At 34.8% G+C, this 24,102-nt stretch overlaps 1 protein-coding gene across 1 annotated transcript in view; it reads left to right on the top strand.

Moving 5' to 3' along the window:
* The window catches only part of LOC114344934 (endoribonuclease Dcr-1), a 78,521-nt gene extending 55,289 nt beyond the window's left edge, over positions 1–23,232 (top strand). The window contains exons 5-7 of the mRNA XM_050651516.1: positions 2,924–3,529; positions 5,467–7,340; positions 22,009–23,232. Coding sequence (XP_050507473.1) covers positions 2,924–3,529; positions 5,467–7,340; positions 22,009–22,479 — 2,951 coding nt within the window. The 3' untranslated portion in view covers positions 22,480–23,232. The remainder of the gene's footprint in view (positions 1–2,923; positions 3,530–5,466; positions 7,341–22,008) is intronic.
* The last annotated feature ends 870 nt before the right edge of the window (positions 23,233–24,102 follow it).

The following is a 24,102-nucleotide window of genomic DNA, read 5'->3' as shown; positions in this document are numbered from 1 at the left end:
TAAACACATTTTTAAAAAAATGTTCCCCATTTACTCAATAATTTTACTTAACACCTAACTTCATCTGACCTCACGTTAGACATAGCTTAGATACTTTTATCCAATTTTATTAATTTTTCTTTGCCCTAGATGTTATTTTACATAAAAGGACAGAATAAAGAAATTCGGACTAAGCTTTAAAACAACCTTTTCAGTCATTTAAATTGGTGTTGATGAATCAATCTATATCCTATTAACTATAAAAAAATCTTTTTTTTGCATTTACAATGTTCCTAAGCATTTGATACCACAACCCCTATTCACTTGTCTCATCTTCATGCAGCCTTTTTTATCAACCATCATTTGTGTTGGTTCACAAATATTAATTATCTAATTTTTAACACAAACCGCAAAACATGCCACATGTATTTTGGTTTGCCTATCTTCACGTCATCAATTTATATACACCTCATTGATGATTTTGGAATTTCAAATTCGCCCATTATTTTATAAATCTTAGATAATTTATTCACACTAAGTTCTTGTAATTTTATAATTCCAACACACTGATGTTAGCTGTTATCATTGCTTGTACCATAAATAACTTTAAATTTAGTAGCTGCGTAACCAAAATTTCATAAAACTTCAATCATTGACAATTGTCGTCCTGACATCAGACAGATTCGCTTTTGAAGTCTCATCTATTAGTTGCCTGCCACCTCTTATAATAGAATGACCTAGTTACCTTTTGACCCACTTACAACGTGTGGGAGTCATATGTTGCCCTAGGGCCGTATCCTTAGGAATTTTATCCATCCTTTGGATTTTCGATGTTTTCATTTATATAAGACTTTTGTCTGTTTTTTGAAAGGCTTTGACCTTTGTATTTTTCGGTTGGCTCACCATGTTCTTGTAAGTATAACCAAACTTTCCTTTTAGCTTGGTCATCATTTTAACTTTAACATTTGCTTAATTAATGTGGTTATATGTACTTATTTTAGGTAACACTGATGATGCTCTTGTTACAGAGCGAAAACGTTTTGTTCATATGTTTGTAGCCCTTTAGGGCTTTTTAAACTAATATACCTTTTACCAAGAAGAAAGAAATTTTTTTTTTATTAAATTTCAATTATGCTATTTGTACGCCGTTTCAGTACAACCAACTGCTCAAATTTTTTCCGAACATGCCGAAACTTACATAAACTTTCGTGATTATTTTGCTAATTTTAGAGGTGATTTAATATATTATTAGACTTTAGAGTTGCTCGAGAGATTTTCTGGTGGGCACTCAATAAGAAAGGAGTCCCCGGTGAATATTTAAAGATTGTGAGGGATATGTATGAAGGAGCAACAACTAGTGTTAGCACAGGTGTGGGAGAGACTGATAAATTTTATGTGAAAGTAGGATTGCTTAGTCCCTATTAAATTTATTCCCATTAGTTTTGGATCAGATATCCGCGAAGCTACAGGGCAACATTCCCTGGTGCTTAATGTATGCTGATGATTTAGTGTTAGTAGGAAATAGTGAAAGCGACTTAGAACAAAAACTGGAACAGTAGAGACAAGCTCTTGAGAAAAATGGTTTAAAACTTAGTAGGACAAACACAGAGTATTTGGAACGTTCATTTAAAAATGGAGTTACTACAACTAAAATGATATCTTTGGATGGTGAAATGATTGTGAAAAGTATGTAATAGTTGTAAGTATCTAGGAGCGGTATTACAGAGTAATGGGGAAATAGATGGAGATGCATGCAGTAGAATTAGAGTTGGATGGATGAAGTGGAAGCGAGAGGTATCTTGTGTGACAGAAAAATTCCAATGAAGTTGAAGGGAAAATCGTATAAATAAACCATAAGGCCAGCTATGATTGTACGGAACTGAATGTTGGGCAGTTAAAAAAAAAGAAGAACAAAGAATGCATGTGGAGGAAATGAGAATGCTTAGATGGATGAGTGGAGTGGCAAGGAAGGGTAAGATTAGGAATGAGTATATTAGGGAAGTCTAGGGGTGGCACCCATTGATACCAAAATGAGAGAGCATATATAGATTCAGATGGTTTGGTCATGTTCAACGTCGAGACGTCAGGTCACCCAATACGAAGAATTTTTTAACTGCAGGTTCCTGTATGGATTAGGAGAGGAAGACCAAAGAAAATCTGGGGTGAGTCGCTTAGGCAGGACATGTCGGTAAAGGGGATTAATATTGATATGACCCAAGCTAGAAACTTATGTGAGAAATGCAATTGGGGAAACCGACCCCGCATAGGGATAAAGGCAAAGAGAATGATGATGATTAGACCTATATACTTCATATTCTGAATAAATTAAAATTTATAAAAAAGAGTTGTTCAGCACCTGCTTAAAAGCAATCAATAATATTCATCATCCAGTCTTCTGCATCCAAAGTTGAACATATGACTCCCCTAATTTCTTCCAGTTTTGTCGATCTTGGGCTTTCTGCAACCAATTCCCAGCAATCCTTTTGATGTCGTATGTCCATCGTGTAGGCGGTCTACCTCTACTTCTTCTGTCTTCTTATGTCAATAATATTGCATAGGATTAAACAACCATTGCGTACATGAAACTTTTTGCTTAAATTGATTTTTTCTTGTGATTAGTAGTTGGGTGGTTTGAGTTATAAATGAGACATATGTGTACCCAATATCAAAAAAATATACAAGGTGGTGCTAAAGTTGTGGATCTAACAAAAATGGACGAAATCGATAAAACATCCTGTAACTCGGTTATAAAAATCGATGAAGCAATAAATGTATATCTAGAACCGTCTCAGTGACCTCTATTCACCCTTTAAGTATTTCCGTGTCCCAATGAAACACACTGTATATTTTTTTTTGGCAAAATATGTATTTGCGTTTCTTTAGGAACCAGCATTATATATATGTTTTTTATTAATTTTTCTTTTTTAAAATAAGTAATTTTTAGATGATGCTCAAAGTGTTAGAGTCCACTGGGATTTCATAGATTTGATATTCAATAATTTAACAACTACTCCGGAGTTTATTGTCGACGAAAAAAGAGTAGACTACGAATTTAAAGCTGAGGCATATAGTGATGCTGTCGTGATGCCCTGGTATAGGAATCAAGATCAGCCTCAGTATTTTTATGTTGCTGAAATTTGTAGCAACCTGAACCCTACGTCAGCATTTCCTGGCTCAGAGTACGCTACATTTGAGGAGTATTATAACCGAAAATATGGTATACAGATTCAAAATTTGAACCAGAATCTACTAGATGTCGATCATACTTCAGCCAGATTAAATTTTCTTACCCCTAGATATGTGAACAGAAAAGGAGTTGCTCTGCCAACAAGCAGTGAAGAAACCAAACGCGCCAAGCGCGAAAACTTGGAACAAAAGCAAATACTAGTGCCCGAACTATGTGCCATTCATCCATTTCCAGGTTCTCTATGGAGAAAAGCTGTAGCGTTACCTTGCATTCTTTACAGAATCAACGCGTTGCTCCTGGCCGATCAGATACGCAGAACAGTTGCTGAGGCTCTCAGATTAGGAAAATCGAATTTGTCTGAAGGTAAGTGTTTCATAATTCGTTCTATATAATATGCTTGAGCTATCTTTGAAATACCAGCCAAACTTAACTTTGTATAAAAATATTTTTGGATGTTGCGTAGTATGTTGAATTTTTTTCCCTATCTAACACGTTATGCAGTTTCTTTAAATAGCTATCTATCTATTTACGGGTCCAATTGTACAATAATTATTCAATTGTTAACAGCATCTTGCCATATTCCCGTCATCCTTTGCCAAACCTCTCTGTTCAAGGCATTATCTTCTTGTAAATTGCGGTCATACATTGATCTCCTGACGCTCTCATTCCATGACCTTCGCAGGTCTACCCCGCTTTGTTCTTCCTGGTGGTCTCCACTGAAATATTTGTTTAGGCCAACGTTCTTCAGGTATTCTTAATAGGTGTCCAAACCATTTCAATGATCTTCTTTCTATTCTATCTACTACCGTTTCCTCAGCGTTTATTCTTGTTCTTTTTAAGTCGTCATAACATCCTTGCTCCGGTCTTACTACGCTTTTTCTTTTTCCCCATGGTCTCCATCTACTCACATTTCCACTTCTGCTTTCTTGAATTCTAGAAACATATTCGGCCCAGTTCCATTTCGAATAATCTTGTTCTTTGGTTTGGCAGAAAACGTTTATTATGGATAAGTTGAAGAAGTGAGCCTTTATTCATATATACTACAAATTCGTTCATTAACTGCTTGAAAATCTGTTACGAGGTGTTTCATTTTATTTTATCGATTATAAATCTCACCCCAAATTCCTTATTTCCTGTATCTAAAAATCTAAACCAATTGCCAAGAATGATGTGTGTTTTTGTGTCCTATAGATACCCTTCTCCAGCTATTTTGTTTCTTGCTGCCAAGCCAATTTTGTGTCTTTTCAATTCACTGACTAGGGCGTTCAATATTCCGTGTCTATTCAAAGTTCTAACGTTCTAAGTTCCAAAAAAGAAATTCATGTTCCGTTGCCAATATCAATAAGAGTTGCCAATAAGAGTCAATTTGTTGTAATTGTTTAAATAGGTTGAGAATGAGCTATCTTTTAAAACTTTACATTTTAAGAAAAGTGTATTCGCAAAAACCGTCCGAAAAGGTGTCATTTTTCAATTAAAATGTCAAATTTTCAATCATTAATAACTCAAAAAGTATTGAGTTTATAAAAAAAATTATAGAACAGTTTTTGCTTAGAATTAGGGTCTCTAGCCACGTCCTTGGTTAATTTGACCAAAAGACAATTTTGTGTCTCTTCAATTCACTGACTAGGGCGTTCAATACTCCGTGTCTATTCAAAGTTCTAACGTTCTAAGTTCCAAAAAAGAAATTCATGTTTCGTTGCCAATATCAATAAGAGTTGCCAATAAGAGTCAATTTGTTATAATTGTTTAAATAGGTTGAGAATGAGTTATCTTTTAAAACTTTACATTTTAATAAAAGTGTATTCGCAAAAACCGTCCGAAAAGGTGTCATTTTTCAATTAAAATGTCAAATTTTCAATCATTAATAACTCAAAAAGTATTGAGTTTATAAAAAAAATTATAGAACAGTTTTTTCTTAGAATTAGGTTCTCTAGCCACGTCCTTGGTTAATTTGACCAAAAAATTTTCCTCCACCGAGAAGGAGTGGGAACCACCCCCAAGATAAAAACCACACCGAAGATATCCCCACAGGATATAGGATAGACTTTGTTTCTTGAGCTATTCCCTAGTTATAGTAAAAATCTCAAATAAATTGATGCAGTAGGATGGAATCCGGAGCCAAATACCCTCACTGATTGCACTATTTATTTTTTGTAGTGTTTGTTAAAATTTAAATAAATCTGTGGCAGTCTTCGTTTATGTACTAAGTTATCTAATTTAAATCATTATCTTTCTATTCATAAGTTAATTTGTTATTTTTTCTGTACGTTATATTTAGACGATTATTGATTTTCTTGCAGATTTTAAATGGCCTTCCTTAAATTTCGGTTGGAGCCTCTCCGATGTCCTCAAGAAATCCAGGGAGGAAGAGCTACGGAAAAAACAAGAGAACTTAGCAGCTTTGGAAACAAAAGTAACAGAAAAATTGCAAACATTAACGATTCGGGAAATAAAATCGGATGAAGACCCTGAGAGTATAGATGATTGCAGTAATGATGACACCAAATTAGAAACTTATATAAGTGACTCTAATAATGAAGGCGAATCTAAATGGATCGAAATAGGTACATGGTGTAATGAAATGGCCGGATCTACAGACCCAGAAAATTCGGCCGTAGTTCGATACGCTTCACCAACAAGTTGGATGGCAGTAGATACAAACTACGAAGATTTTTCTGATAGTGAATCAGATATGTATGATGAAGATTCGGATACAGAACTTGGACCTTTTAGAATCGAGTTTACAGGTGATCATCAGGCAGAAGCTGTAGACGATGAAGAAGATGAAGAAGATAGTTCCTTCAAACTTTACAACGATGACAGTGTGTGGCAAATAGATGAAGAAAACGAGCTGACTGAGAATCTTAAGAAAGAATTTCATGCAGCCTGTGACAAAAATAAAAAACATATACTTTCAAGTGGCATATTAATTAAAAGGGACAGTACTTTTAGTAAACACTCTTCTAGGGATAAGGAAGGAGTTACAGTGTTTTTAAATCCCATAGTTAATAATATTGATTTATCAGGACTATATATGACCCCCATCGAGCAACAAATGGATGATATATTAGAATTAGAATATTTTAACGAGTATGATAAATCTGAACCTCTGTCATTTAGTTTTGATAAACAACCAAACCTAGAGGAACATCCTGGTCCAAGTCCTAACGTGTTATTACAAGCTTTGACAATGTCAAATGCCAACGATGGTATTAATTTAGAGAGGTTAGAAACAATTGGTGATTCTTTTTTAAAATATGCTATAACAAATTACTTATATTCTAAATACGAGAACGTTCATGAAGGAAAGTTGAGTCATTTGAGGTCTAAACAAGTTAGCAATTTGAATTTATATCGTTTAGGAAGGCGAAAATATTTAGGAGAGTTTATGATAGCTACAAAATTTGATCCTCACGATAATTGGTTGCCACCGTGCTTTTATGTTCCGAAACAACTGGAGGAGGCGTTAATAGACGCACAATACCCGGCGAACTGCTGGTCAGTTGCAGACATGGCTGCTACTAGAAACATGAGTTTAGACGATATTTGTTTAATGGTACGAGAGCGTGCGGAGGGTTATACATTAACAAGTAATTTGTTGAGTGATGGTCCTATGGCAATTCCATATAATCTAGTTACACAGCATAGTATCCCTGATAAAAGCATTGCAGATTGTGTAGAAGCAGTTATAGGCGCTTATTTAATAGAGTGTGGACCGCGGGGAGCACTTCTATTTATGGCTTGGTTGGGAATAAGGGTATTGCCAAGGCTACCAGATGATGGTTATGGAGAAATTAAACCACCTAGATCACCACTTTTACGACATGTGCACGATCCTGAGGGAGAATTAACCAGACTGTTAGATGGATACGATAAATTTGAAAGACACATTGGTTACAAGTTTGCAGACCGTTCATATTTATTGCAAGCCACGACCCATGCGTCGTATTTCCCTAACCACCTTACAGATTGTTACCAGAGGCTAGAATTCCTGGGCGACGCTGTACTCGATTATTTAATAACAAGACATCTATACGAGGATCCTAGGATGCATTCTCCTGGTGCTTTGACGGATTTGAGATCAGCTCTAGTTAATAATACAATTTTTGCATCTTTAGCTGTGAGAAATAACTTTCATAAATATTTTAGACATCTGTCACCAGGCTTGAACGAAGTAAGTTTTATTTTTAAAAAGTTTAGAATTATCGTTTTGTCTTTAAAACCAATTAATACCAATCTAAAGTATTATTAAACATTATTATTACTGAAAACGAGTTTATTACTAATCATTGTTAATTATTTTAATTGATGGCGTCCAAAATACTATAAATACCTTTAGTGTCAGGGTTCTGTGTGGGTTAATAATATTAATAAATGTGGCAAATTTGATTACATCAACGCAATACAACAGTAATAGAAGGAAATCAAATAAATAAAAACCTCTTTAATAAAATTATAAATATAATAATACAAAATGAGTCGCTTAGAGCAACAGTGGCCTAACCCCAAAAACGAAGTTTTGAGATAAATGCAATCTTTGCATTCGCATTTCCGTTGTGCTTATGGGCTGGCGCTACAATTTATGTAGCGCCATTTAGCCAAATATAGAGGTAGGTTGTTTCATCATCATCATCATCATCAAGCCGTACGCGTCCACTGCTGGACATAGGTCTCCCTCAGCTCTTTCCATCTATCTCTGTTTTGTGCGGCTTACATCCAGTTACCAATAACATGCTTCAAATCATCGGAACATCTGGTTAGTGGGCGTTCTCTGCTCCGTAGTGCTTCTTCTCGCGGCATCCACTCGACAATACGTTTTGTCCATCGATTGTCTGACAATCTGGTAACGTGCCCTGCCCAATTCCACTTAAGTGACGCGACGATTTTTTCGACAGCGTCTGTTGTTTTTGTTCTACGGCGTCTTCGTTTGGGATTCGGTCTCTCAGGGAGACAACCAACATCTGGCGCTCCATAGCCCTATGATTTACGCGAATCTTGTTCACTACCTTTTTTGTTAGTGTTCATGTTTCGGCTCCATAAGTGAGTACCGGCAACACACACTGGTCAAAGATTTTGCTTTTGAGGCGTATAAGCAAGTCCGATTTAAATACATAGTTCAGTTTACCAAACGCTGCCTAGGCTAATCCTATGCGACGTGGGAGCTCGCACGTCAGGTTATCTATTCCCAACCGAATTTCATGTTCCAATTACTTATAAGATGCAGTCTGCTCAATATCCATTCCATCAACAACAATATTACGATTTAGCACCATATTAGTAATTATGTGCGTCTTGTTGATGTTAATATTTAGTCTGACCTCTAAGGAAGCGTGATATAATTTGATCAACATTATTATTGCATCATCCATACGACCGGCTATAAGGACGATGTCATCTGCGAATCTCAAATGACTGAGCTTCTCTCCATTTATATTGATACCATATTCGTTTAGATCTGCCTTCTTAAAAGTGTGTTCTAAAAGGGTTGTGAATAGCTTTGGTGGGATGGTGTCTCCATGTCGTACTCCTCGCTGTATACAGGATGTATTTGTTTGTTGCTCGGACAGTCTTACGCTAGCCGTTGCCTTTTGGTAGATATATTATCATGTTAGTGTAGCGATGGTTTATTCGGCATTCTGTCAATGCGTTTAACATTTTCTGCTGGCTTATGGTATCGAATGCTTTCTCGTAGTCCATGAATATCAGTGCCAATGGTTTGTTGTATTCCGCAGACTTCTCTATTAGGTTTTTTATTACCAGTAAGTGGTCGTTAGTGCTATATCCAGATCTAAATCCAGCTTGTTCTCTAGGCTGATAGAAGTCTAATTTAGCCTCCATTCTTTTTTTGATAATTTTTGTGAAAAGTTTATATATGTGTGATAGCAAACTGATAGGACGGTAGTTTTTTACATCTGTTATGTCACTTCTTGTGTAATGAAATAATCACTGCATTGCTCCATTGAGAAGTTTTTACTTGGTAAATGCATTCGGTGAAAAGTTTGGCCATAGCCTGGATAATTTTATTTCCACCTTGTTTGATTACCTCGATCACTATTTCGTCATCGCCAGGGGAACTATTATTTTTCATTTCTGAAAGTGCCTTTTTAACTTCATGTGGTGTTACTTCTGGCATGAATTCTGATCCCCGGTTTGTGATTTTGGGCAGGGGCTGATCTTGCCTTTCGTTGGTGCTCTCATACATTTCGCGATAAAACGATTCGACAATATTGAGGATTTCGGCTTTAACCGTAGCAATGTTGCCATCTTTGTTTCTGATTTTGTACATATTTTTGTTACCGATGTTATTCGTATTTCGCCTCAAAACTTTTTTAAACATTTGTTTTCTTGAATTATTTGAGTTATTTCTCTTGTGTAGGTTGTTTAGAGGTGGTTAATCCGTAGATTTAATGTTGCTGCTTTTATTGATATATTAATCTAAAAATGCTCAATTTGTGGCTTACGCCACTGTTGCTCTGAACGCCTCAACTATGGGAAATGCTATGGGAAAAGGGTCGTCTAGACACAGCGATAAATCAACTTATCGATATCAATAGAGTTGTTGCAATTTATCATTGTGTGTAAACGGTGCATCGCAGCGACTTATCAAAGTTGAAGTTGGATTGGAGTTGGTATCGGGTTGCATCAACTTATTGTAACTATCGAGTTGTTTTAATTTATCGTCGTGTCTAAACGGTACAGCGATTTATCATTGGAGTTGGGTTGCATCAATCAACAATAATAATATAATACTTTTATCAACTATACGAATTATGTGCACAGGGTGATTGATTAGTGGGGTTAAGCTCCGTAGATCCGTTTTAATAATAGATAGCAATAAATGTTATTGTTAATAACAAAAATTGTAGCCAACTTTGAGATTCACATTTCAAAATTAATTAGAATGTTACAGGGGGTTCGATAACATAATGACAGACCAAACTTATGTTTCTTTAAATGGAACACCCTGTATTTTATTTTATATTCAAAATCTTCTTAACTTAATTGTTATGTTATACAGAGTATTTTACAAAGTTATAACCAATTTTATATGACAAATTGTAACAAGTTAACTCATTGTATAAATAAAAATAAACACAAAAGCAATGGATTATTGATGCCATATTTTTTTATTTATTATCAAAATTTTCATAAATTCTTCTTCTTCTTCTTCTTCTTCTTTTTGTATAGACATGACTGTGTTTTTTCAATGTGCCTCTAGTAAGTTGTCGTTCCATCGTTTTCGTGGTCTTACTACTGATCGTCTTCCTATTGGGAAACCGTCTCTCTCTGTCCTGACTACTCTGTTGTCATTCGGCTTATGTGGTCATTCCATTCTATTCTTCTCTTTCTTACCCTGTCTTCTGTCGTATATCTGCACTTCTAGCTCTGTCCCATAGAGTCTTACTATCGATTTTTCGATGGGTATTCATCTTCGCTGTTTCGAGCAATCTTTTTGTCCTCTCTGTGTCGGGTCGTGTTTCTGCCGTGTATGTCATAATTATTCTGATGACTGTTTTGTCAATTCTGCCTTTGTGTCATTCAGGCAACCTGCGGCTCTGTTTGCTCTATTAACTTGATCTTCCACTTCTGTTTCGAGCCTTCCGTAGCTAGACAGTGTGATGTCTAGGTATTTAAACTCCATCACTTGTTCTATTATCTGACCTTCCAGCTCCAATTAAAATCTTATTGGATCTGCCGTTATAACCATGCATTTTGTCTTTTTTTGGTGAAATTAACATGTTAAATTTTCTGGCGGTTATGTTAAATTGGTGCAGAATACGTTGTAAATCATCTTCACTTTGAGAGATTATTATTATTATCCAGATTTAGCCATACGGCTCACACTCCCTCTAAGGGGGAAAATTGACTCATCCCAGATACCTACGGTATCAAAAGGATTGAGCTCTGGTGGGACTCTTTCCGTGTTATCGAGCCCTAGGTGACTTGGTATGCAGGTGTATCTCCCAAAAATTTTCGTACACATCTGGCCGTTGCGAGTAGTACAGCTTTCTGCATGGTCTTGTAAAGATGTTCATTTAGACCCAGCCTTTTTATGCTTTCGAGGAGGTTCTTCGGAATGACTCCAGTAGTAGATATAACAATAGGTATCGTCTGGGTACTTTGCATTCTCCATTGCCTTTGTATTTGAATTTCTAGATCTCTGTACTTGGCGATCTTTTCAGTGAATTTACTACGTAGATTATTGTTGTTAGGTATCGCCACATCAATTAGTGTTGTTTGTCTTGTTAATTTATTAACTAGTACGAGATCTGGTCTATTATGTGCCACTGTTTGATCTGTGAGCACAGTGCGGTCCCAGTATAGCTTGTAGTTGCCATCCTCAAGCATACTCTCAGGGACGTATTGATAATACGGGAGATGGTCCGTTTGGAGAAGTCCCAGCTTGATAGCTATCTCTTGATGAAGGATTTTTCCCACTGCGTCATGCCGTTCCTTGTATTCAGTTGCAGCAAATGCCTGGCAGCCCCCTGTAAGATGTTGGATGGTTTCTTGGGCTTGACATCCATATCGGCATCTGTCGTTTTGAACCTGAGGGTCTTTGATGATATATTTCAGGTAGTTTCTGGTTGGTATAACCTGATCCTGAATGGCCAGTAATGAACCCTCCGTTTCAGGGAACATCTTTCCTGATGTCAACCAGTAGTTCGACGCTATATTGTCGACATAATCTTGGCTGACCTCATTGGGATGTCGCCCGTGCAAAGGTTTACCCATCCAGGCGCGCACTTTTTCGTCCTTAGTAAGGTGGTTTATGCGCAGTTCTGCTTCCCTCAGTTTGATCGGTGTTGTGTCATCTACTGCGCAGATAGCGCGATGTAGAGTAGATGTCTCAGCCTGCATCTGAAAATAAGTTTTTAAATTAGCAATTTGTTTATCTAATTGCTCACCTATATCCATAAGTCCTCTTCCTCCTAAATACCGGGGTAATGTCGTTCGTTCTACTGCACTTTTAGGGTGGTGTTTTTGTGCCTTTGTGAGGTGTGTTCGTACTTTTCGCTGAAGATTTTCTATATCCGTTTTTGTCCACTTAACAATACCAAATGAATAGCTAATATTATTAATAGCTAATATTATTATTATTATTATTATTATTATTATTACATAGAAATAAGGGCTGGGGTCATGGAGACCCATAAGCCCATTTACAAGAAAAATGAAATAGTACCTACATTACAAAAATTAGCTTCGCAAATAAACTATAGACTAATAGATTGTGCACAACACTGATCAGTTTACAAACAAATAACTGTCTAGTTGATTTTTGAAAACATTAATAGATGGAGAATTTATAATTTCCGTTGGGAGACTGTTCCATATACTAAAAATGCGATTACACAGAAAATGTTGGCGCTTTATAGACGAAAAGGGTTCCTTCTTCACTTTCAAACTATGTCCACGTAGTCTGCTGTGATCGTTTAAAATAAACAAGTGTTGCAAATCTCCATATCCATACTTTAAAATTCGGAAGGTGATAATTAAGTCACCACGGAGTCGACGAGCTTCAAAAGTTGATAACCCGGCTAAAGAAAGTCTTTGTTGGTAATCTGGCCTTCTTCGTTTGAAACATAGTCTGGTGGCCTTCTTTTGAATATTTTCGAGAAGAGTTCTATCGCGCACTAATTCTGGGCACCAAACCGTTCCACAGTACTCCAGTAGGGGTCGGACATAAGTTTTATACAAACGAATAGAACCCGAAAATGATATTTTTGTAAAAGTCTTACTAAGTAGGTATAACTTACTATTCGCTTTTTTAGTAACGTTTGAAATATGCTCCGACCAACTCAAATTTTCAGTAATTGTTACACCAAGGTCACTATATGATTCCACAGTATCCAGTAAATGCCCGTCTATCGAGTAAGACAAACGAGGGTTATTTTTTCCCAAATGTAAAACCACACACTTATCTCTATTTAGAGGTAACATCCAATCCGAACACCACTTGAAGATCGAATCTAAGTCACTTTGTAAGTCTTGCCCATTCAAGAGTGGGTCAGCAAATATTTTTGTATCGTCTGCGTAGAAAGCTTTCCTAGATTTGATATGAGATTCAAGATCACTAGCATACAACACAAATAGAAGCGGACCCAAAACAGATCCTTGTGGAACACCACTTAAAACCGTTTTTTTAGATGACAGCGACTTGCCAACTCTAACACAAAACTCCCGATTTGTTAAAAAATCATTAATCCACTCAAGAAGTTGTCCGCGAATGCCAAAATGTTCTAGTTTATACATCAATTTTCTTCTTGGTATTCGATCAAATGCTTTTGCAAAGTCTAAATATATTATATCCATAGGTCGTTTTTTATCTAATGCTGCTGTGCACTCATTAACACACCACAGTAAATTAGTCATGGTTGATCGACTTTTCACAAAGCCATGTTGTTGTAGAGGAATAATTTTTTCTCGAAGTAAAAATTCTGAAAGGCACTCTGTAATAATTGATTCCATAACTTTACAAATAACAGGTGTAAGGCTTATTGGTCTGTAATTATTAGGATCTAACTTATTCCCTTTTTTAAATATAGGTGTCACCGAAGCACTTTTCCAAATTAAAGGCAAAGAGTGTGCATTAAAAGATGAACGCATCATTAGTGATAGTGGAACAGAGAGGACATCTGAACATTTTTTCAAAAATAATGTAGAAATTTTATCGGGCCCTGGAGATGAGTTGTTTTTTAATTTGTCAATATGGCGCTGAATGATTTCAGATGAAAAATCAATATAATCAATTTTGGGAATAACTCGTGGATTACTGATTATAGGAAACTGATTTTGAGACGGTTCAATAGCAAAAACTTTAGAAAATGTATCTGCGAGAATATTAGCGACCTCACACGTGTTCTGACAAATCGTTTCATCATGCTTTTTTAACAGTGGAATGGACACTTTAGAAGACATAGCAGACCTAACATATTTATACAGTTTTTTAGAGTCGTTGCAGCTTACAATAGATTCTTCATATGCCACTCTGGCTTCGTTGATATACTTTTTTAGTATTCCTGTGTAATTTTTGTGAGTTTGCAAGTCACGTGTATCACCTGTACGTTTGTATTTTCGCCATAATTTTCTTTTGTGTCTTATAAGTGATATCAATTCACCGTTAATCCATGGCTTAAGTTTGTTCCTATAGTAAGTTTTTTTTGTAGTGTTGAGTCTTTTGTAGTTGTCAATGATGTTTATGAAATTATTCCAAACTTCTTCCGGATGTTCTAGACTTCCCAGTAGTAACGGCCAATCAACATCACGCAATTGAAGAGAGAGGTTTTCAAAATGTGTTATTTCATGTATAACTGTATTTTCAGAAAGATGATTATATTCCATAAGAAACTGTATGTCTGTCGTGATAACTACATGATCAGAATTGCCCACTGGAGTGCGAATCACCGGTTCTGTAAGCAACTGGTCATCATTTGTAAAAATCAAATCTAACGTTGATGGCAAATTGTTTATTCTGAAACGAGTTGGATTGGTAATCAATTGGTGTAGATTAGAACTTTGAACAAAATTTGTAAAAATGTTTTTCGAATTTGTTAGTTCATTGCTTACAATAGTCAAAGGCCAAGAGATATCGGCAAAATTAAAATCACCAAATAAGACAAGATTTTCAAGGTTTGAATGGAGTTCCATTTTTTCAATCAAGATTAGGTCATCTTCTAGGATAGTACTACCCGGACGATATATGCACGCCAAGTGAATAACAAGTGAATTAAGAGAAATTTTTAAACATAAAAGTTCAATGTTAGGTACAACAACATCCAGATTAGCAACAGAAAAAGTCTCAGAAATATCTAATGACAAGTATATGCACACTCCTCCCCCTCTTCGACTGCTGCGATCAAATCTGTAAAGAGAGTATCCATCTATAGTATATAAATTGTCAGAATCTTTTTGTGTTAGCCAAGTCTCGGTGATTAATATTATTTTAGGTTTTAAATCCTGAATATAACATAAAAGTTCATTAAATTTAGAATGCAATGTCGCTAAATTGGTATAAAAGCAGAGCCAGTCGTAAAAGCAGGTTTTTATAATATTATTGTCGAAAATTAGTGATTTTTGGTATACCACGTATGTATTTTATTGTTAAATTTTGCTCTCCGTTTTCTTTTCTAGTCTCTAACTCAGATCGCAATTCTTTTAAAAAGTTAACTTGCATAGGTGTCTTATCGTCAACAATGGATACATTTTTTGTTTTTGTTTTTTCTAAGAGTTTCCTTTTATTTCGTAGAATTTGCTTAGCTTCATACTCATTATTCATTACCATTTTAATCATTCTAGGAAATCTATCACCAACTTTGCCTACTCTAAAGAAAGTAACCGGGGTAGCATTACATTCTACAGCCGACAAAATTTCCTCCAAAAATTTTTTGTCTTCATCTTTTTTAGTTTGAATATCACCTGTAGATTCTGGTACGCCTCTGACAATAACATTTTTGGCACGATTAATACGATCGACGGCTTCATTGGCGATATTTTCAGCAAATTGTGGTGACGAATGTTGGTCAGCAGATGATAATTTAATTTCTAGATCATTGAATTTCGTTGTAATTTCAGCGATCTTTTCATCTATTTGACTAATTTTTAATTGTAGATCATCATTATATTCCTTAAGAATGGATTTTAAATTTGAAAACGCTTCAATATTGCTTGAGCAGCTGTTACAAATAATTTTAATGCCTCGCACCTTACATCTGGTTATGCGATCATCTTGGAGAAGCTCGGTACATGCCAGATGAATTCCTCTTTTGCAGGCATCACATTGTAGGGCCGAACGTTCACGGTCGTCGATCGCTTTTAAACAATTAGCGCAGGTTTGACTAGTTGGCACGGTGGGAGTGATAGATAGTAATTAATGTAAATAATGTAAATAAAGCTGACCTTGCAATACGATGAATTTATCTACACACAGGCCTGGATGCACTTTTCTGGAGCCAAATTCACCAAACAGACTGGATAACACTTTAACTTAGGTGCACTACTTTTAAAAATTTAATTTCAGATAGTTTACCACTGCTAATTCCAAAACTAAACGGACTATCAAAATAACGTTTGTACCTTTCAACAGCTCGCTATTAGTATTGCGTCGTATGCATAGAAGATTATTTTGAGTTGTTTGTCTCTCATTTGATATCTTTTTTTAGTTCTTACTTTTTTTATTATTTCGTCCATGATCAGGTTGAACAATAAAGGACTCAATGAATCCCCCTGTCGCTCTGCCCGCTTCAATTAGGTCAGTTAGTTCATCTTCCACTTTTACTTTTATTGTGTGGTTCTGGTAGATGTTTTCGATCGTTTTAATGATTCCTAGAGGTACCTCTCTCGAGTATAACAAATGGATAACGTCCTTTAATTTGACCATGTCAAATGCTTTCTTAAGTTCCACGAAACATAAATATGCCGGTTTGTTGTATTCCAACGATTTCTCTTGAACTTACCTCATTATAAACATAGCGTCAGTGCATGACCTTCCCGACCTAAAACCTTGTTGTTCTTCTGCTAATGGTATAATTTCAGTTAATTTGTTTGTTATCACTTTAGTTGTTAATTTTAATGTTGTGTTTAACAAGTTAATTCCTCTATAATTCTCCGGGTCCGATTGGTCTCCTTTTTTGAAGGGAGGTATGAGAATGCTTGATCTCCATTCTTGTGGATGCTTGATCTCCATTCTTCTGTTTTGTTCTATTATGTTTTGTATTAGTTTTAATAGTTATTTAGTTAGATCTTGTTCTCCGTACTTTAGGAGTTCATTCGTATATCAATATCATAAATTATTGATATTGCTAATTTTCTTTATATTGAATACAGGGTGAGTCAAAACGCAAGTATGTACCTACATTATTTTCTCGGTAATTTTAAATGGAACACCCTGTATTTTATATCACTATCGGAAAGTATCATTACCGTACTTTAGTTTTTATAAAACATTCCCTATGTCTAAATTTATTAGTTTTCGAGATATTTTCATTTTTCAGAGCAAATTATTAATTACGGGTCTAAAACTTTCCACATTTTGAGTAAGCCATAACTGAATTGTCTAAAACTGTCAATTTACGATTAAGTACTGATTATCAATCTGGTAATAAATGTAACAATGTAGCAAATAAAGAAAAAAAAAATATTAGTAATAAATTTTACAAAAAAAAAAACACAACCACAACATACTTACACAATTCTTGAAACAATTAAAAACTACTTTTGGTAAGTGTAAGAAACAAGAAAGAAAAATAATTTATTAATTATAAATTTTGCAAAAAAAAACAAAAACACAAAACAAAAAAATTTTGTGAAAACAAATAAAAACTACTTTTGTATGTAAATGTACCAATGTAACAAATAAAGAACGAAAAATAATTTATCAGTAAAAAATTAAAAAAAAATGAACACAAAACACAACATTTTTGAAAAAATTAAAATATTTTATATATTTATGTAATTACAAAGTTGTTCAAAATGACCGCTTAACACATTTTATGCATGTCTAAAAACGGTTATTGAATGAGTTACTTACACTACGAAGCATTTGTAAATTAACACTTCGAAATACACTTTTTATTCTATTTTTCATCTCATCTCTTGTTGTTGGGGGCATTTTGTAACCTTCATTCTATTCTAAAAGTAACCCCAAAAAATCAGTCCAGTTTATTAAATTCTGGTGATCTGGGCAGCCACGCTACTGGTCCATTGAAAAATGAAAATATCTCGAAAACTAATAAATTTAGACATAGGGAATGTTGTATACAAATAAAAGTACGGTAATGGTACTTTTCAATAGTGATATAAAATACAGGGTATCCCATTTAAATTTTACTGAGAAAATAATGTACTTGAGTTTTAACTCACCCTGTATTAGATATAAAGTAAATTAGCAATATCAATCATTTTTAAAAATTTTGACAATAAAAAAATATGGCATCAATAAACCATTGCCGTTGTGCTTATTTTTATTTATCCAGTGAGTTGAACTTGTTACGATTTTCATATAAAATTGGTTATAACTTTGTAAATACCCTGTATAACATATCCAACCTTGATATTTTTGTATGAAGAAGGTAACAGGATCTATTTGTTAGGATGAAAACTCGTTATAATGTATTGAAGGGTGTAAAGTGCACACAATACTCCCCTCTTCAACTTGTTGTGGTCAATCACATCGCGATAAATCACAACAACATATCGCAGCGTCTAAACAGCGTTTAAATCATCAACAGATCACAGCAACTTGTCATCATAATAAGTTGCTGTGACTTATCGCTGTGTCTAAACCACGCTTTACACCAACTCAGTATAGTTTGCAGATACGACATAACTAATGACAATAGGTCAGCGCACTCTTATTGAAAGTGCTTTAATACAATAATTGGTAACACAAATTTAAAATACCAATAGAAAATTAACTATATTTTGCGATTTATTTCAATCTACAACTAACAATAGTACCTATTTTAAAGTTTGTTACTTTTTAATCTATAAAACATGTCTCAATTGTTATTATAAGTGAAGCAGATAAAATTAAACCATTAGAAGAATACTTTTATTTTGCGCAAATCCTTAAGAAATTTTTAGATTGCGATCGGTATACCACACACTATAATAAAGGTATATGCACAGGTAGACCAGATCCTCGGGGTAGACCGCATAGTATAGTAGCCCTGATGTCACGAGGAAAATAATTTTAAAACCATTTCAGTGCTAGTTTTATTCACTACATCTCATAATAGTACTCACTTTTTTCGTCCTATAGTTTTTCCATTAGGCATAAATAAGCGCTGTTTAAGTACTAAAATGTTAGATGGGTGATCCACAACTATGGGAATTTGCAGTCTTTTCAGTTATGTATTGCAGTAATATACACTCACGAACAAAAATATTGCTTATTTTAAAATTAACGTGTGAAATAAAACTTTTTGTGCTGCCCCCAGTGTCATAGGAATAGGATTTCTTTTCCGAATATGATGTTTTGAAGTATCATATAAATGGTATAATCGGATTTGATATGGGCTATATGGTGGCCAATAGAATTTTTAGATTGAATCTCATCAAGATAAGTATTCACTATTCTACCGAGATGAAGACCTGCGTCACGGTGGATTAACACGAATTTGGTATCCAAATTGGCTGGCAAGTGGTGAAACATGATCTTCTAAAATGTTTTTAATGTAAGGGAGGGTGGGCCACAATGAGACAAAATTCATTTTATTTTTTTTTATTTTTTTTTTTCAGTAGACAGATTATTTTCAAATTTAGTATTCTAGAAACGTTGACGTTTTCTCTACGTTTTACATTGAAATTGATGATCTGTGATTGATTTCAATCAGTTTCATAAAGTTTTTTAAAAACCATTGCAAATGTCTCATTGTGATCCAAGCATGGGCCACAATGAGACACCTGGTTTTTTTAACTTTTCCTTAAAAAACTTACTTCTACATCACCATTTATGCCCTTTGTTGAGATTACTTTACCTATGTAATAAACATCTCTCATGTCTTTAGGCTCAAACCTAACAAGGACAAAATCTTCAACATTTGGGTCGTCATCAAAGAGCTTAAATTTTGAAGGATCAACTCTTTCTTGCTGGTCATTATCAAAACTTCTCTTCACTGTTACTAGAAGCAGTAATTTCAAATTCCTCACTACTCTCACTTGAAACGTAGTGTTCTATGTCTGAGTGCCTACAAAAATTCTGTCTTATTGCCCAATGTATCTGTCGCATTGTGACCCAATACACAGTGTTTTACTCTTTTGTTATTATAACCGATTTAAATGTAGAAACTCACAATGTAAATATCATGAAAGTTAACTATATAAACATGTGTTATAATATGTTAGTTATAAAAAGTAACAGAATATCTGCTTAACTGGGTAATATTTTGTGATGAAATAGAGTGATGAAAAAACTTCTGGTGTCGAAAAAGTACGAAAGTCAAACAATCTGTAATAGAGTGATAGCAGCCATTGGTAATGTAGGGTTATGGGTAAAGATGAAATTCATAGAACTGCTCATAGAGTGCAGTACCTGTCAAGCCCCGCTATATTGAAATACTTTAACTGTCTCATAGTGGCCCATGTCTCATTGTGGCCCACTCTACCCTACATATCAGCTGCCATTCACCCAATCACCTCCACAAATTCGGTATCTCCTTTCCAAGAAATACCACTCCATAGCACTATTCCGCCACCACCAAAATTAACACTCTGTATGAGGTTACATCTGGCATAGCGTTCATCATATGGAAGCAAGATTTACAAAACTTCGTCTATAGAAGAGTTGGCGAACAGTATGTCAGTTGTAACCTCATATAGACCGTTAGTTTTGGTGGTGGCGTCATAGTGCTATGGAGCGGTTTTGCTTTGAAAGGACATACCGAACAGGGGCGTGCGGACCGAAAGGACATACCGAACGTGGAGGTGGTCAGGCGAAAGCCAACTGATATGGACATTGAACACATTTAAGAAGATTATGTTTTGCCATTTGAAAGCCATATTTGAGATGACACATTTTTGTCAATGCACGTCTTTATGTCGCTAGCATAGTGAAGACTTACCTTGATGAGATTCAATTTAAAAATTATTCTGGCCAGCATAAAGCCCATATCAGATTTAAATCCGATTATAGCATTTATATGATACTTTAATTAAAACATCGCATTCGAAGAAGAAATCATATTCCTATGATACAGGGGGGCTAAGGATAACAGCACAAAAAATTTCATTCCACATGCATAATAGTGATGTTGATTATAGTTACTTTCGAGTATTCGTTACAAATCGTTACTTTTGTATAAAGTAATCATTTACAGTATTCGTTACTTTGATTACTATGATTAGTTTTGTTACTTTTGTATTTGAGTACGGTAATCATATCGAGAATCGTATTTCTCAGTAGGTAGGTATTTTGTATAAAGTAATCATTTTTTACAGTATTCGTTACTTTGATTACACTGATTACTTTTGTTACTTTTGTATTTGAGTACCGGTAATCATATCGAGAATCATATTTCTCAGTTGGTAGGTATTTTGCATAGATATTCCGATGTAACAACGACCTTCACCGATCTGTTTAAGGGATAAAAATGATTTGATTACTTTTGTTACTTTTGTATTTGAGTACCGGTAATCATATCGTGAATCGTATTTCTCAGTAGGTAGGTAGGTATTTTGTATAGGTATTCCGATATAACAACTACAATAGTCGTAGTCGTTACTCGCTCTGATACGATCGGTACGAAGTAACGAAGTAATCAGAGTAATCAAAGTAGATACAATAGTCGTTACTCGCTAATACGATTGGTACGAAGTAACGAAGTAATCAGAGTATCAAAGTAGATACAATAGTCGTTACTCCGTTACTCGCTCTGATACGATTGGTACGAAGTAATCAGAGACATCAAAGTAATCAAACTAGATACAATAATCATTACTCGCTCTAATACGGTTGGTACGAAGTATCGAAGTAATCAGAGTAATCAAAGCAATCAAAGTAGATACAATAGTCGTTACTCGCTCTGATACGATTGGTACGAAGTAACGAAGTAATCAGAGTAATCATAGTAACGATTTGCCTCTCTGTATAGTAATCGTTACTTTCGGTATTCGAAAGTAACGAGTACTTTTTAACGAATAGTAACTTTTTCAACATCACTAATGCATAATATGCAATATTTTTGTCCGTGAGTATATAATGCGATTAAACCTTATCTTATAATTTTTGGTTGTGCCAAGATATAAATGTAAAATTTTTTGTTCAATCGCACATATGTTTCTTAATATGTTGAAAGCAAACCTATCTGAATTTTGTAAATAACACTTTTTGATATTTTTAGGTTGTGGAGAGATTTATAAGACTACAAGAAGAGAGTGGACATTCTTTAGTAGAAGAATTGTACCTGGTTGTAGAGACCGAATGTGAGGAAATAGAAGATGTAGAAGTTCCCAAAGCCTTAGGAGATGTCTTTGAATCCGTAGCAGGTGCAATATTTTTAGATTCTGGAATGTCATTAGATGCTGTGTGGAAAGTGTACTATAAAATGATGAAACCGGAGATCGAACAGTTTAGCAATAAAGTACCCAAATCACCCATTAGAGAACTCTTGGAACTCGAACCAGAAACAGCAAAATTCGGCAAACCAGAAAAATTGGCTGATGGAAGGAGAGTTAGAGTTACTGTGGAAGTATTTGGGAAAGGTTTGTTTAAAGGGATTGGACGCAATTACCGTATTGCCAAGTGTACCGCAGCTAAATGTGCATTAAAACATCTGAAAAGAAGGGGTTTGTTAAGGAAAGTAGAAAACTAATGTATCACTTGGCGTTTTTTGTTTCCTACTGTCTTTTTAAATATGAATTGTCTACGAGCAATACCGATAGACAAAGACTGAAATTGAGAAAAAATGAACATGGAATGTAAGAACATTTTCGGAATCAGAAAAAATGTCGGAACTGGCGAAATCAAACAACGTAAGACGCAAGGTGGAATGTAGAATACAGAAGTATTGTACAGTATATAGGAATAAATAACAAGAAAAATGAGGCTCTGTGCCAAGAAGTACTTTTGTGGAATATAGCAAACTTCTACTACTTCAACTGGTAGCTCCCACAGTTGGATGAGATAAGTCTTCCCTAGTTTGAGGATATATTATATAATAATGGACACAATTATATATTATATATTCTTAAGTTACAATATACAACAACATATCTCTTGATTTTTCTCGAATTGTGGGTTTTTCCATTATCTAGTGCGCTAGACCATGATCGGAAATTTATGTTACTATTGGAATATCGTTCCTTTGGAAAATATTGGAATCTGCTTATCATCTCTGGCATGTATTCGAGAATCACCATGAAGTACTGCACTTTCCTACTAAAAACTGTTAATTATTTTTATTAGTGGCCCATGACCAGAAATGCCGTGGATTACCTTAATTATGAAATGCAAGTCGGTCCTATAATAATCATTGTCTAATGATTATGTAATACCTATTGTACAATATGCGCTAACTCCTTTATACAATATCCTCTTATTGGATCAAAATAAAAATTTAAAAACATCTCTATCCTTTAATTTTGTGCGACCCGTCTATCAATGCGTCCAGAAGTTAGTACAGCCTAACTGCAATAAATACAGAAAAACTGAAGAGACAACTGGCCTTAAACCCAACAAATTCACGAAAAGAATCTGATGAGTGATTCAGTAATGAATCAGTAATAAAGTAATAACAAATTTAGTAATAAAAGTTGTAGGGGAAAACTACCAAATCGGAAGTTTCTACTTCCGGGAAATAGCAAAATCACATTTACTTGTAAACTATGACAGTAAGAGTAATTTTGATAATAGATTCATCATGTACGTAAAAAACGTGTCCCAGTGATATGTAATATTTTACTTCCAGTAACTTTATGTTAATCAAGCTACCTCTTTTGATCGATGATTGATGAATTTTTATATTATGACAAATACCATTGCGTTGTGTGAAAACATCTATAATGTACTTCTTCCAGGAACCCACAGATCAGCAATTCTTCTTATTGGATAACCAGTGTGACCAACTCCAATTCAGTCGAATTCGGTACATGGCTGCAAAATAATACCTGAAATCCGGGACTTTTAAATGAAAATCGGGCCATTTTTTTTTAAATAATATAGAACCTTAAGATATGATTATTTATCATTTTTATGTTGACAAAATTTTTTTTGATCGGATGGGTTGTAATGATAATCACATTTTTGTTAGTTTTTGACGTGTCGACTTCCTTTCCGGAAATCGTCCTCAAAAAAGCAAAAAATTAGAAAATCAACTGATGTTGGACGTCCTTGTAAATAGAACCTTAGGTTGTTCTGAAGCTATTTTCTTGTGGCATTTTTACAATTTTAATTATTTATAATGGGAAATAAGCCACAATATTATTAAAAAATGATT

The sequence above is a fragment of the Diabrotica virgifera genome, chromosome 5 (genome assembly GCF_917563875.1).
Source record: "Diabrotica virgifera virgifera chromosome 5, PGI_DIABVI_V3a".
Lineage (NCBI taxonomy): Eukaryota > Metazoa > Arthropoda > Insecta > Coleoptera > Chrysomelidae > Diabrotica > Diabrotica virgifera.
The sequence above is the reverse complement of the archived record's forward strand: the minus strand, read 5'-3'. Positions and strand labels throughout refer to the sequence as shown.